This window comes from Eurytemora carolleeae, unplaced genomic scaffold (assembly GCF_000591075.1).
Source record: "Eurytemora carolleeae unplaced genomic scaffold, Eaff_2.0 scaffold804, whole genome shotgun sequence".
Taxonomy (NCBI): Eukaryota; Metazoa; Arthropoda; class Copepoda; order Calanoida; family Temoridae; genus Eurytemora; species Eurytemora carolleeae.
The window spans coordinates 83,701-99,522 of NW_019396695.1; the positions used below are offsets into that span (position 1 = coordinate 83,701).

The 15,822-nt window shown below is 30.2% G+C and overlaps 1 protein-coding gene across 2 annotated transcripts in view; it reads right to left on the reverse strand.

Moving 5' to 3' along the window:
• LOC111707482 (tereporin-Ts1) overlaps positions 1 to 14,318 on the reverse strand; it is a 30,804-nt gene extending 16,486 nt beyond the window's left edge. The window contains exons 1-5 of one of the 2 annotated variants that reach the window (XM_023480589.1): positions 14,279 to 14,318; positions 12,795 to 12,905; positions 4,468 to 4,555; positions 2,839 to 2,887; positions 2,004 to 2,076 (exon numbers count right to left, since the gene is read on the reverse strand). In XM_023480589.1, the coding sequence (XP_023336357.1) occupies positions 2,004 to 2,076; positions 2,839 to 2,887; positions 4,468 to 4,555; positions 12,795 to 12,889 (305 nt within the window). In that variant the 5' untranslated portion in view covers positions 12,890 to 12,905; positions 14,279 to 14,318. Of the gene's footprint in view, positions 1 to 2,003; positions 2,077 to 2,838; positions 2,888 to 4,467; positions 4,556 to 6,547; positions 6,897 to 12,794; positions 12,906 to 14,278 lie in introns of those variants that run through there. The other variant, XM_023480590.1, reaches the window with a different exon arrangement.
• Between the last annotated feature and the right edge of the window lie 1,504 nt (positions 14,319 to 15,822).

Genomic DNA, 15,822 nt, shown 5'->3' on the forward strand with positions numbered 1-15,822 from the left:
TACAAGGTTTTATTTACTTTTGAACGGTATATATACTTCATGAATGAAAGTGTATGCTCCCCCAAAAAGTACTGTTCGGAATCAGGCATACTTCTCTATATTTTTAAGGGGTAGCATACAGTCTCGATTGAATGTAATAATGAGGAAGTTTTTTTTGCATAGAATTTCATGAACCAATTTAATTTGAATCCCTTGCTGTCGATGTAATCTCCGTAAATAGACTAGTCACTTTACTATATAGAAAACGCCTTTCGTTTTATATGTAATTTTTCCTTTGTTTTATATTCAACATTTTTTGTCTTACATTTTGAATACAATCTTTGTTAATATAGTTTCCAACTCCTGCCTTGAAAGCATTTACTCACACGATTTTAAGTAACAGAGTGCGTTTCATAATCATAAATCTAGATGTTCATACCTACAATAGCAATATATTCTTATCCACCCCACCCCACCCCCTCCTCCTGCACAAATGATGCAGTGTCCCTGAATTCTATGTTTTGATCTCCTCCCACTGCAGTACACAGATTAGACGCATAAGATATAGCTGTTCCTGGATTATATATTTCTTATAATTTACCATTTATTGATATTTAAAAACATTCCCTTGATTTTAAAAATTGATTCTCTTATTTTTTAAAGAAAATATTAGTCTTTGTCTCTGAAGTCTCATTTTTACAGGGTCTCCCTGTATCCAAATATTAGAAGAATAATGTGCCCTGTTTCATATTACTGCACACTGCACAATGTGGAGTATATAATTTGAATAGTTAATTTCATATATTCAAACTAGAATAATTTAGCTCTAGCAGATAGACATATGGACAAATAGACAAATAGACAGATAGACAGTTAGACAGATAGACATACAGACAGATAGACAAATAGACAGATAGACAAATAGACAGATAGACAGATAGATGGATAGACAGATAGACAGGTAGACAGAAAAACATAGAGACAGATAGACAGATAGACAGATAGACAGATAGACAGATAGACACGTAGACAGATAGACAGATATACAGATAGATAGAGAGGTAGACAGATAGACAGATAGACAGATAGACAGATAGACAGATAGACAGATAGACAGATTGGAAGATATACAGATATATGCAGACAAAAAGATAGAGAGAATGATAAAAGAAATATATGCGGGAGCGAAAATATAAAATTTTTCTCAAACTTTTATACTTTTCAATTATATATATAAATTTATAAACTATATATTTTATATATATATATTTATAGATATATTTGAAAAGATTTAACAAGTTTTAACTAAACGTATCCACATTTATCCAGCTTTTACACCTTCCAAGATTCAACGGGTAAAGAAACATTGTTTTTAAACGGACTGGATACTGGTTGGATACTGGCTGGATACAGATTGGATACCGGCTGGATACTGGTTGAATACTGGTTGGATACTGGTTGGATACTGGTTGGATACCGGCTAGATACTGGTTGGATACTGGTTGGATACTTGTTTGGAACATATGACTACAATTAAATGTCAACATATAAGGAAGAAGTTTATTTTATGTGGAACCTTTCCAACCTTCTTTAGTTTTCAGTGAACACACAGGAGTAAAAAGATAAACTTGTTTTTTTTTAAATCAGGATTTGAACAGATCTTCAGAGAAAAAACTGGATTTGAAAACTTGAAAACATGCAAGACTTCGTGCAGGGGCGTACACAGGAATTCTTCCCCGAAGAGGGGGCTTAACCTTGTATAACTAGAAGAAGGGGTTAGGCGGCTCAAGTCCGATTGGGACCACCTTTCCTCCTAGGAGCTTATCTCTCGAAGCCCCCCCCCCCCTATTTTGGATACCTTGGGTACACATTATAGGCGCTGGGCTGGATATATGTATCCTAGATACACATAAGGATCTGGATACCTGTATCCTGAATACAAATAAGTATCTGGATACCTGTATCCTGGATACATATTAGGAGTTTGATACCTGTATCCTGGATACACATTAGGATCTGTATACCTGTATCCTGGATACACATTAGGAGCTGGATATATTGGAGTTATCTCTCCACAATGGGTATCAGTCTGAGCATCTATAATTTAAATAATTATAAAATATTAAAATTATGAATAAATGCGTTTATTATAATATTAAACTTTTGTAATATAATTCATTCATATTCTGTACTTTTATTTAAGATTTTTCATCTACTTCACATGAACTGGGATAAACAGAGATAAAATGTAAAAAAAAAGAATTACAGGTTGGATTCAAATTTAATTTTTTTTATATTTATTAGAATTTTGAAATATCAAAACCATCTGATTCTGATAATAAATAATTGAACGTATTAAGGAAAGGTTAATTAAAGTTAGCCGGCCATGTCAATTAGTATTTTAAACAGTTGAACAAATGTAGGATGAAATCATGAAATGTATTAGTTGACGCTTTGTACTAGTTGGCGAAATGTAAGGTAATAAAATGTAATTTAATCAGTTTTAAAAAGACGAACTGTAAATAGACGAACTGCAAATAGACGAACTGTAAATAGACAAACTGTAAATAGACGTAATGTTAAAGTCCAATAAAACAGTACACGAAAAGAAAGAAAAAAAAGATTGCACTATTTTCACTGCAAACCTAAAATAAATAATAATCTTATTAAAATGTGACTGACAACAAAATCGAATTCGATATCGAATTTAATTCGAAATTTTTTATTACAAAAATTAAAGGATCTCTTCGATACTAATCGAATGAGTAAAGTTTTAATATGAAATTATAATTCAACCTATACCCCATTTTATTTTTAGCGAACACTCCCTTTAAATTTGATCATTTTCAACTTGTTTACCTAGTAGAGGGTATCTGGACCAGTTCTCAACATTCAATATTGTGCGGACCTGAAAAAATGTCAAAAGAATTTTAGAAATGTCAAAAGATTTAAGAAAATGTCAAGAGATTTTTATAAAATGTCAAAAGATTTAAGAAAATGTCAAGAGATTTTTATAAAATATCAAAAGATTTAAGAAAATGTCAAGAGATTTAAGAAAATGTCAAGAGATTTTTATAAAATGTCAAAAGATTTAAGAAAATGTCAAGAGATTTTTAAAAAATGTCAAAAGATTCAATAAAATGCTAAAAGATTGAGAAAAAACTTTAACTCCTTTTTTTGTGTTACTGCTTTCAAAGTTGGCGGTAGGGGTTTTAATCTCCGACAGAAACAGGTTAATTTGAGACATTCTTGCTTTGAAATCCTATATGTCTAGGACAATGTATAAAAGGTACAGTTGAAATGTTGAGTTTGAAAAACAAACAAAAACACTTTTTATCCTATATTTTAGAAGCTTCAGAATTAAAAATGTTTCCGGAACCGTTACATTTTGTCCTGACATAATTCTTATGGGGCCTCTTACTCCGACAGCGGAGGTCTGAGTCAGTAAGTAATTAAGTAAGTAATTCTATGAAAATAAAAACTATGATAAATTTAAAAGTAATTTTCCAAGATTCCAAGATTAAAATAAAAATATTCATCTCCCGGTTTTTTATTTGTCTAGTTCATGTTATAACTTTTACCAATAAAAACTTGAAACTTTCAACATTCTTAATTTTGGCTTAAAATAACATTTAAAGGGACAGACCGGCTATGTAAGATAGTTAAATTGAGTGTGCAGTGTTGTGAACAAATTCTTTAAGATTTATTTGACACATATAAAACTTTTTCAAGATCTGTAAATCCTGAGTTTGAGCGCAAAGTCGACGTTCAAAATCGTACTTTTGGGTGGATACGTTTTCATAATTGTTTTTTTTTATTATTAAAAAACGACGACAAAAAATGTAAACAAAATTCTACAGTAAACTAATTAGCTGTTTAGGAACAGGCTTATAAAATAAAAATTAACTTTTATCATCGAAAATAAGTAATCTTGTGCAATTATTAGTTTCTATAATAAATCTTTATTCACAAAGATTTTCTGGAATTTTTATTAAAAAGACAACATTTGAAGAATTTTAAGAAATCTGCGAACAAATTCATAGAAAATAAGAAATTCAATATAATGATGAAAAAGGAAATAATTTATTCTTACTTCCATTTACTAACAAATTTATTTTGAGAAATATGTTCCTAAACATCTAATTAGTTTACTATAAAATTTTTACTATATTTTTCATCGTCGTTATTCGATATTTAAAAAAAAACTTTTTATGATTTTGAACGTTGACTTAGTAATTATACATCGTGGAATTGTTGTATATGTCTCAAATGAATCCTACAGAACTTGTCCACAACTCTGCATAGCTGGTGGCAAATAACTTGTGTTTTTACAACAAAAAGAACCAACTCTATGTTTTTCATTCTTCTAATAGTTTAAATGGGTACAAGGCTAGAGTTGAAACTTTAATGAATTTTAGGACGAACAACAAAAGGGAAAAATTCAGAGAAAAAAATGATTTTTAGGGAAATTGTAAAATATGAACTCACTTTATGAATTGATTTTCCATATCTGAGTTTGTGAAGACTTGTTCCATTCAAGGATAATCCATCACTCACAACTTGTCTGTTATTCATCCTATATTATGATAATTCTTGATCTATTCATCCTAGATTATGATAATTCTTGATCTATTCATCCTATATTATGATGATTCTTGATCTGTTCATCGTAGATTATGATAATTTTTGATCTATTCATCGTAGATTATGATAATTCTTGATCTATTTACCCTTTTATTATAATTCTTGATGTATTCATCCTATATTATGATAATTCTTGATCTATTCGTCGTAGATTATGATAATTCTTGATCTATTCATCCTATATTATGATAATTCTTGATCTATTCATCCTATATTATGATAATTCTTGATCTGTTCATCGTAGATTATGATAATTCTTGATCTATTCATCGTAGATTATTATAATTTTTGATCTAATCATCTTAGATTATTATAATTCTTGATTTTTCACAATCACTAAAGGTATTTTTATAATAGTACATTATTTCAATTCTAGATCTAAAGTTTCAATGAAATTACTGGGTTAAATGAACAGATGAAGTCTTTGTAACAAACTCATATGTTCTAATTCCTATATTTTTGCAACCTGATGGTATAGACCTTTAATATTTTAAACTTAAATTATTTCATCTAACAGAATTCATAGTTTGAAATATCCAAGGTCTAGGACACTGGGTTGCAAAGATTTTGGGATTAAAAAATCAAAGGTTGTGGCAAAAGCTCAATCCTTTGATAAGACTTTCAACTGTGTAAAATGCATGTTGGGACAAAAATAGTTTTTAACGCTTTATCACAGATTTCAATGAACCCAAATGATTAATGATAGATAAAACCAGAATTGTCGTCTCTGGAGTCTTATTCATTGTAATTAACCCTTCTTGTAAGTAAATCTTATCCATAATATTATCTTGATAATAAATATAATTATTAAATAATTATTTGTAACATGAACTTTTTTGTTATTTTCAATACTATTCATATCTAACGTTTAAAAAATATAATATTAATAAAGTATATTGAACAATCATTAATTTCTACCAATAAAATCAAATAAATTATTTGGCCCAAAATGTTTTTAATAATTTTATAAATTATTTAAAATTCCGTTTCGAAATAATTTTCACTTTTATGAATTTGCGCGAAATTATGCAGACTTGCGTGGATTTACTTGCGCGCAATTGCGAGCCCTAACTCTACCCTGGCTAGCAGACTCAGTGCTGTAAACCAGAGTTTGATACTCTAAAATAAAGAAGCGTGTCGTGACTTTAAATTAACCATATATGATGACCTTTACCCGGCCTAACTTATTTTTGATGAATACTCCTTTTAACTAACGTTGTTAAAATTAGCCTCATATTTCTTTTAAAATAAAACCGAATCCAAATGATTAAATTTTAAATATTAAATTTTTCATTTTTCTGGATTGAAAACATTTTGGTATTTCCCCTGGTGCTTCGCTGTTTATATTAATAGATAGATTTAAATATAGCTACATATATAGGTTAAAAGGATAGGTAGATAGATAGATACATAGATAGATAGATAGATAGATAGATAGATAGATAGATAGATAGATAGATAGATAGATAGATAGATAGATAGATAGATAGATAGATAGATAGATAGAAATATGCTGTTTCCTAATCCTGTTCTATTGCCTAATCCTATACCGTGTGTCCTAACTCCCATTTGTTTCCTAATCCTATTATACTGCCTAAAACAAAACCCACTTTCCTGTTTTTGAGTATAATCCACAATTCAAAACAAAACTAACTTTTATAACTTACAAAATAAATCACTAAAAACTAAAATTATCTTATGAAGCTAAATCAACTTCTGAATTATTTCTAGGATCTAAGTTTCCACATTTTATCTGTTAAATTAGAGAATATCGATGATTTATTTTCAAGCAATTTAAACAAACAGTTTCCCGCATTTCTACAGGGTATCCCAATATACATGGGAATTCAGTGACGAATTCGATATCGTCTTTTTTAATAAGGTTTTGATTTAGTATAGTGATACCTACTAAGAAAGTTGTAACCTGTAAGAGTTTCGTCTGCTATATGTTCACATTTTGTTTGTTTATGTTTTGACTGCATACGGTTGTCCCGGCTCCTATTTTGTTTCCTAATCCTGTTATACTGCCTAATTCTATATCCTGTGTCACTGCTCCTATTTTTTTCCTAATCCTGTTATACTGCCTAATCCTATATCTTGTGCTCCTGCTCCTATTTTGTTTCCTAATCCTGTTATACTGCCTAATTCTATATCCTGTGTCCTGGCTCCTATTTTGTGTCCTAATCCTGTTATACTCCCTAATCCTATACCCTGTGTCCCGGCTCCTATTTTGTGTCCTAATCCTGTTATACTGTCTAATCCTCTACTATCCTGTGTCCTGGCTCCTATTTTGTGTCCTAATCCTGTTATACTCCCTAATCCTATACCCTGTGTCCCGGCTCCTATTTTGTGTCCTAATCCTGTTATACTGTCTAATCCTCTACAACTGTGTTCCGGCTCCTATTTTGTGTCCTGATCCTGTTATACTGTCTAATCCTCGACACTGTGTTCCGGCTCCTATTTTGTGTCCTAATCCTGTTACACTGTCTCATCCTCTACCCTGTGTCCCGGCTCCTATTTTGTGTCCTAACACTGTTTTACTGCGTAATCCTATATCCTGTGTCCCGGCTCCTATTTCGTTTCCTAACACTGTTTTACTGCGTAATCCTCTACCCTGTGTCCCGGCTCCTATTTTGTGTCCTAATCCTGTAACACTGCCTAATCCTTTATCCTGTGTCCCGGCTCCTATTTCGTTTCCTAACACTGTTTTACTGCGTAATCCTATATCCTGTGTCCCGGCAACTATTTTGTTTCCTAACCGCTCCTCTCCCTTAGCTCCCCTCAGCTGAACTTTAGCCAGGTAAAGTTTAATATAAAACTTCAAACAACCCTGGCTCAAGAGAAAACAATATTGTCCACGTTTCAGAAAACAAACATTAAAAAACACTTGAAAAAAAATTTGGCATTTGAAAAATAAATTTGCCTTTGAAAATTAAATTTTGAATTTGAAAAAAAAGTTTTATTTAAAAAAATCGAATTTTGAAAAATAAAATCCAAAGGAATTGAGTCTTTGCCACAAACTCTGATTTCCTAATCCCTATATCTTCACAACACAATACAATGTCGTGGACCTTAGAATCTAAGTTGGAAATATAAAAATGTACACCATAAGGTTGCAAAGATATTAGGATAGTACTTTTGAGCCAATTTCTTTGTTTAACTCTATGTCACCCACCATGGCACCCATGGGTTCCCTCAAAAATGTTTAGCTAGTTTGGTTTAGCCGTTTGGCCAGTTATATCTAACATATATACAAATGTACATATATAAATTTATGAGCGAAGAGCTTTATTATATTTATTGAGAAAAATTGAAGACTTTATTTGTAAAATGACAAATATGTGTTGCTTATACTATTGCGAGAAACATGATTAAAGAAACTCATGTACTGGAAACTAAAATAAACATCTAGCAAAAATGCAGCACCGAATTATGTTCAGTATGAATTTTTAAATTTTAAATTAATATTTAAACATTGACAAAAAGTATTGTTTCGATGGATATCTTTAAAAATTGGGTTGACTAAAATATACAAAATATTTGTGACAATTAATGCATCGAATAAATTTTGCAAAATTAATTTCCAAATAGATTTTAACAACAAAGCTTTTGAAAGAAATGGAATAAAGATAAAAATGAATTTGTTTCTGATTAAATTTAAAAAATAATAGTTTAAACATGAACAGAAATAATATTGTTTAAGTTTAATTTAAATTAAATGCTTTGTATATTGTGGGTGCAGGTTTACGGGCCTAGTATAATATATATCGTTGATAAAATCTACGATTTACGAACCACAAAGGACTTTAAACCCGAGTTTATGATTGAGTTCGAAATGAATTATTTTAACAGTATTCTTTAATAACAAATATAGTGTAATACAAGCGGCGGAGGTTTTAAAGGTTTAAAGGATTGTTTAGATATTTGAGTATGGTCCTTAGGTAACAATGCAAAGGAAAGATATGAGGTTTTCACTCTACCAAGGGTTTAAAATCTAGCTTGGAGGTTAAGTAAAATGAAAATGCGCCAAGTTTTTACGAAAACCTCGCTATCCACGTCAAAAACTGCGTAAAATCAAAACTAGAGGTGCTACGAGGTCACAAACATCTAGAAGTAATGTTGCATAAATTTTAACTCCTTTATGTCTAGTTTTGTATTACGAATTCAATTTTATAAAGTTGTTACTAGGGGTAGATAATAAATATAACATCCCGCTATGGTAGTCAATTTGAATAACCAATAACCATGAATCTATAATGTTTGTTGACATTTTTTTTGAAGGAGGTTGTTTTTAACCATTTTTGGATTAGAATATTACTAAAGAATACTCAACAAAAAGTACGTAATATTTTAAGTCTTTTTGTTAGAATATTCTATTATTTAAGTAAATATTTGGCTTCAGTGACGTTAAAAAAATCGAAAACGTCACAGGCCTTTAAGAAGTCTAACAGTATAAGTGTTGCACATACCTAGCATATTTTGCAATATAAATACTATCATGAAGCATCTTTGAAATCTATTAATCTATTTTAATTATTTACAACTACTTTACAGGGAATTTTACTTTTCCATGGGTTCCCCATCCCAAGACCAATTTTGCCTGCAATGCATCCAGAGCGAAGCGAGGGATGTTTTGCAGACAAAATTGTTGGAAGGAACCCGTGGTTAGATACAAATTTTAATTTCCTGAAAAAGTAGTTGTACACAATTCACGAAAACTTTGCAGAGCGGTTGGTTATTTTACTTAATTGTCCCAAGGGACGTCCCTCTGATGGGGGAATCATAATTCGGTAATGTTAGTCAAAATATAAAATGAAACGATACAATAGATTCTTAATAATTTGTTGATAAATTCTTCATATAATATACAAATATGTACTTTCACCAATTCATTTGTAAACATTAAATTTACAACAAAAACTGTTCACTGCCCTCCCTGTAGGCCTGCAAAGTTTATTTGGTTCAGTTTGAAACCTTCATGTTTGTTTTATTAGCTGTGCATGATTTCCCACTTTTTATATTATCCAATTTTTATCTGAAAATTCCCTAGCGTAGTATACTATGTATCTCAGCTATAAAACCCAGCCCTGCTTAATAAGCTGTAACTTTCACATTAAACATGTGATTTTCATTTTTCCAGTTTCTAGATAAAAATTCAATATTAGATCGCATAGGTAGCTTCAATTAACAATTTGTATTTTGTTTTGCTTAATCTTTATAAAGGTGACATTTCTTAATGATTTAAATTTCCCATACACTAAAAATATCAATCAAGGTTGTATCTCTTTTCGGAATAAAAGTCTCTTTTTTAGCGACTAAAAACTTAAAATTAATGACTTTTATAGATTTTATTTTTATTATATATTGTAGCTATTTTTTCACGGGGTAAAAATTGCAGCTGAATAGCGACAAAAAACGCCAGGATTTGATACAAAAAGTAGCAGTTAACGCAATTTAAAAAACGCTAAATAACGGTTCAATTTCAAATAATTAAAGGAATTATGCATTAAAATATAAATTGCGGTTCAAACCTGCAACTGGTTAGAAAAAAAGGGTTCGAATATTATGTCTTACTTAGTATCAATAATATACTCGCATAACCTCATTTTATGATTGCAAAAATATAGATTTTCAATGTTAAATTCATTCATCAACCTACGACGTAAAAACATGTTTTTCTCAGAACTTAAAACATTACAAAACTTGTATCGTAGATTTTGTATTAAAAATATATGAATTCTGGTTTCTGAAAATTTAATCATTTTTAAATAATATATAAATATCCTTGTGTTTTTGAATTGTACAGTATATATATATATATACACAGGGTGAGTACAAAACAGGGATTTTTATTTTGTTATGATTTTAGGCGTAAAATAAATAAAATATGAAAAAAATAACAAATATTTTGAAACATAAAATAAAATCCGCGTAATCCATTTTTTGTTCAAAAAATGAATTTTTTAAAAAAAATATTGGATAATTGTTTCTTCTATTTTTTCCAAAATTAAAAAAAAATATCAAAAATTGAATGAGATATAACAAAAAATGTAAGCTAATCATTTGCATTATTGAAGTCATAATAGTGTTTCAGGGTTATAATTTGATAACATTTACTGCAATTTGTCAACAAATTTTTATTTTTTTAAAAATTTGGTTCTCAGAATTTTTTACTCACCCTGTATAAATATATTATGTGTATATATAATTTATAGTTTATTTTAACAATGGGCTTTTTGCACCTCTTTCCTAGTAGCTATTATAGCTTTTAACAGCTAGTTGCTTATCAAGTCACCAAAAATTTTCGCGGATATTTCATTTTGAATTGGTGGATTTAACCAGTAAAAGAAATGCTGACATTTTTTCCAGGCAAAAAATCATGGGCCTAATCGTTTATTGGACACAAACAGACAGACAGACAATTTTTATATATAGATAGCGCCCCACAATTCTGGTCAAAACTTTTCTTTCATGAATCTCGGGAATCTCTTGGATTTACTATGGTGATACCCTGCCATGCAGGGATACCTTTAATTGAGAGGTCAAGCACAAGTATACCTTAAAGCTAGAATACTGCCTTTATTTTTAGATCAAGTATTGTTGATTAACACTGTTTCACTTTGATCATTTTTAATCACACTGCCTGGTTATAAACATTTTTATCGTGAGTTTTACTTTTATTATATAAACATGGAAAATTTGGTTAATCTGTATCTTAACAATGTTATTTGAAGAGTGTGTAATGATTAAAAATGGTAAATGAATAAAATTATTATCTTTTATTATAGAATTATTTTTAATTGGTTCTAGAGAGATATAATTAACAAACATACGTTTATACATGAAGTATGCAATCCATTCACATTAATGGGTTCAAAATAAAATTCAATGGTTTTGATCTCTAAACATCAATGCAGTATTTAATTCATTCAATATGGCTTAATGACTTCAAATTTTTTATTTGAAGATGCTTATTTTAGAATGCTTTATTATTAATAATTATCTAATTTGAAGATGCTTATTTTAGAATGCTTCATTATTGATAATTATCTTATATTTGAAAATGCTTATTTTAGAATGCTTTATTATTGCTAATTATCTAATTTGAAGTTGGTTATTTTAGAATGCTTTATTATTGCTAATTATCTAATTTGAAGATGCACATTTTAAAATGCTTTATTATTGCGAATTATCTAATTTGAAGATGCTTATTTTAGAATGCTTTATTGTTGCTAATTTTCTAATTTAAAAACGCTTATTTTAGAATGCTTATTATTGCTAATTATCTAATTTGAAGATGCTTATTTTAGAATTCTTTATTATTGCTAATTATCTAATATTTGAAGATGCTTCTTTTAGAATGCTTTATTATTGCTAATTATCTTATATTTGAAGATGGTTATTTTAGAATGCTTTATTATTGCTATTTATCTAATTTGAAGATGCTTATTTTCGAATTCTTTATTATAGCTAATTATCTAATATTTGAAGATGCTTCTTTTAGAATGATTTATTATTGCTAATTATCTTATATTTGAAGATGCTTATTTTAGAATGCTTCATTATTGATAATTATCTGATTTGAAGATGCTTATTTTAGAATGCTTTATTATTGCTAATTATTTGATTTGAAGATGCTTATTTTAGAATGCTTTATTATTGCTAATCATCTAATTATGAAAAAATTTCGTGACTAATGTAACTCCATCTTTGTTTAAAAACTTTTTCATGATTTAATTATTTTTAAATTTACTTATCACTAACTTTTTATGTTTCAATTAATCAAAACATCCTGCTCTGGCTAGGCGGGCCTGAACTTCATAGTTTTGCTATTTTTCACTTTTATAATCTGAGCTGGGAATTTTTGAATGGTGGATATCGGGATTAATGCTTGATCCACTCTTTTTCTTAATCTCGAGATTAAATAATGCTTGTTCTCCTCTTGTTATTAATCTCAAGATTAATTAACTGATCGGGATTAAGGATATCCTATTCTAAAGTTTCCAGCTCTGATACTATTTCGTCTTCAAAAATGCAAATGAAATAACTTCACAAGCGAGAAAAAAGATAATAAAAAGACATATATTATGTTAATATTTTTTAAGATGATTCTAGTTCAAAATAAATTTTTAATTTTTATTTAATTTTTTGTTTTATTTACAAATACTTACAAGTTTTGCAGATATTGATCATCGTAAGCTAAAGTTGAAACAAAAACACAGAGAAGCTGCAGGATTATTTTCATCCAGATTAAACCAAACTCCATAGTTCTCCAGGTGTACCTAGATACAGGGATTTGATCTCCAGGTATACCAGGATACAATGATATATTCTCCAGATATACCTAGATACAAGGATATATTCTCCAGATATACCTAGAAACAAGGATATATTCTAAAGGTGTACCTAGATACAAGGATATATTCTCCAGGAATACCTAGATACAAGGATATATTCTTCAGGTGTACCTAGATACAAGGATATATTCTCCAGTTTTACCTAGATACAAGGATATATTCTCCAGGTATACCTAGATACAGAGATTTGATCTCCAGGTATACCAGGATACAAGGATATATTCTTCAGATACACCTAGATACAAGGATATATTCTTCAGGTGTACCTAGATACAAGGATATGTTCTCCAGGTATACGTAGATACAAGGATATATTCTTCAGGTGTACCTAGATACAAGGATATGTTCTCCAGGTATACCTAGATACAAGGATATATTCTCCAGGTATAAGATAAGATAAGATAAGATAAGATAAAGTTTATTGCTAAAATAAACATATCTGTATACAGATAGAGTTTACAATTACAAATTGATGATTACATTAACAGTACAAGTATAAAGCAATTAGGTGGAAAATAGCTCTTGGCTGTTTTGATTATTTTTTCCACCTAATTTTGGTAATATTAACAAAACATTTCAATTTATATACCTAGACACAAGAAATTTATTCTCTAGGAATACCTAGATACAAGGATATATTCTCATGGTATACCTAGATACAAGAAATTTATTATCCAGGCATACCTAGATACAAGGATACATTCTCCAGGCATACCTAGATACAAGGATATATTCTCCAGGTATAACTAGATACAAAAAATTTATTCTCTGGGAATACCTAGATACAAGAATATATTCTCCAGGTATACCTAGATACAAGAAATTTATTCTCCAGGCATACCTAGATACAAGGATATATTCTCCAGGTATACCTAGATACAAGAAATTTATTCTCTAGGAATACCTAGATACAAGGATATATTCTCCAGGCATACCTAGATACAAGGATATGTTCTCCAGGCATACCTAGATACAAGGATATATTCTCCAAGCATACCTAGATACAAGAATATATTCTCCAGGCATACTTAGATACAAGGATATATTCTCCAGGCAAACCTAAATACAAGGATATGTTCTCCAGGCACCTAGATACAAGGAATTTATTCTCTGGGAATACCTAGATACAAGAATATATTCTCCAGGCATACCTAGATACAAGGATATATTCTCCAGGTATACCTAGATACAAGTAATATATTCTTCAGGTATACCTAGATACAAGAATATATTCTCCAGGTATACTTAGAAACAAAGAAATATATTCTCCGGATGAAGAATGTATAGAATTATTCTACCTGTTTAATCTGTTAATATCTTTAAATCAGAAGTTCGCATTCAACAATATTCTGAAAAAAATCAATATTATCATTGGGATTTGTAGTAACAGACTATACTGAGGTACATTAACTACTGTACGTACAAGTACAAGAACTACTGTACAGGTACATGAAATTATGTACAGGAGCTACTGTTCAGGTAGGGAACAGCTGTACATGAGCTACTGTACAGGTACATGAACTGCTGTACATGAACTGTTGTATAGGTAAAGGATCCACAGTTCCTGTACGGGTACAGGAACTTCTGTACCCGTACAGGAACTACTGTACAGGTACAGAAACTACTGTACAGGTAAAGGAACTACTGTACAGGTACAGGAACTACTGTACAGGTACAGGAACTACTTTACAGGTACAGAAACTACTGTACAGGTACAGGAACTACTGTACAGGTAAATGAACTACTGTAAAGGTACAGGAACTACTGTACAGGTAAATGAACTACTGTAAAGGTACAGGAACTACTGTACAGGTACAAGTACTACAGTACAGGTACAGGAACTACTGTACAGGTACAGTAACTACTGTGCAGGTACAAGAACTACTGTACAGGTACAGGAACTACTGTACAGATACAGGAACTACTGTACAGGTACAGGAACTACTGTACATGTACAGGATCTACTATGCAGGTACAGGAATAACTGTACAGGTACATAAACTACTGTACAGGTACAGAAACTACTGTACAGGTACAGGAACTACTGTACAGGTACAGAAACTACTCACAGGTACAGAAACTACTTTACAGGTACAGGAACTAATGTACAGGTACAGGAACTACTGTACAGGTACAGAAACTACTGTACAGGTACATGAACTACTGTACAGGTACAGGAACTACTGTGCAGGTACAGGAACTACAGCACAGGTACAGAAACTACTATACTGGAAGAAATTGTTAAGTTTTAACTGCGCTTGACTGGACAAATTTAACAAGAAGATAGAACTTGGAGAAATCTTTTATTCTCAAACAAAGTTTTAAATCTTCAACATTTTCTTGGAAAATATATTTTATCATGATTAAATGGTGAGATATTTATCTGAAATATGTCATAATAGATCAGATCCTGCAGATTTTAATCGTTTTTGTAATTAACAAATTTATTTCGTTCAATTTATTCAGAAAATGATGAATATATTGTAGATTTATTGTGGTAAATAGCATATAAGAAGCATCCTGAATTCTTTATTCAACATGGGAATCCAATTTTTCAAAATATCTCACCCCGTTTAATAAATTATTAGTGTTCGTTATACAAGTTCAGCCTTCACTTGCTTATACATTATTCAATTTCAGAAGGTTGCGGGAGTAGGTGTACTAGAGTGCCTCTGTTTATTCATAAATGAGTTATTTTGTTAGCTCATTTTGACCCACAAAAAATACGGACTGGAAATATTCCGGTTAACGGAATGAAAACCGGAATTTATTCTGATTAAAAGATTGGTAAAAGAATTTTTCCGGTTCACAGAATTGAAATCTGAAACTTTCCGGTTAGAGG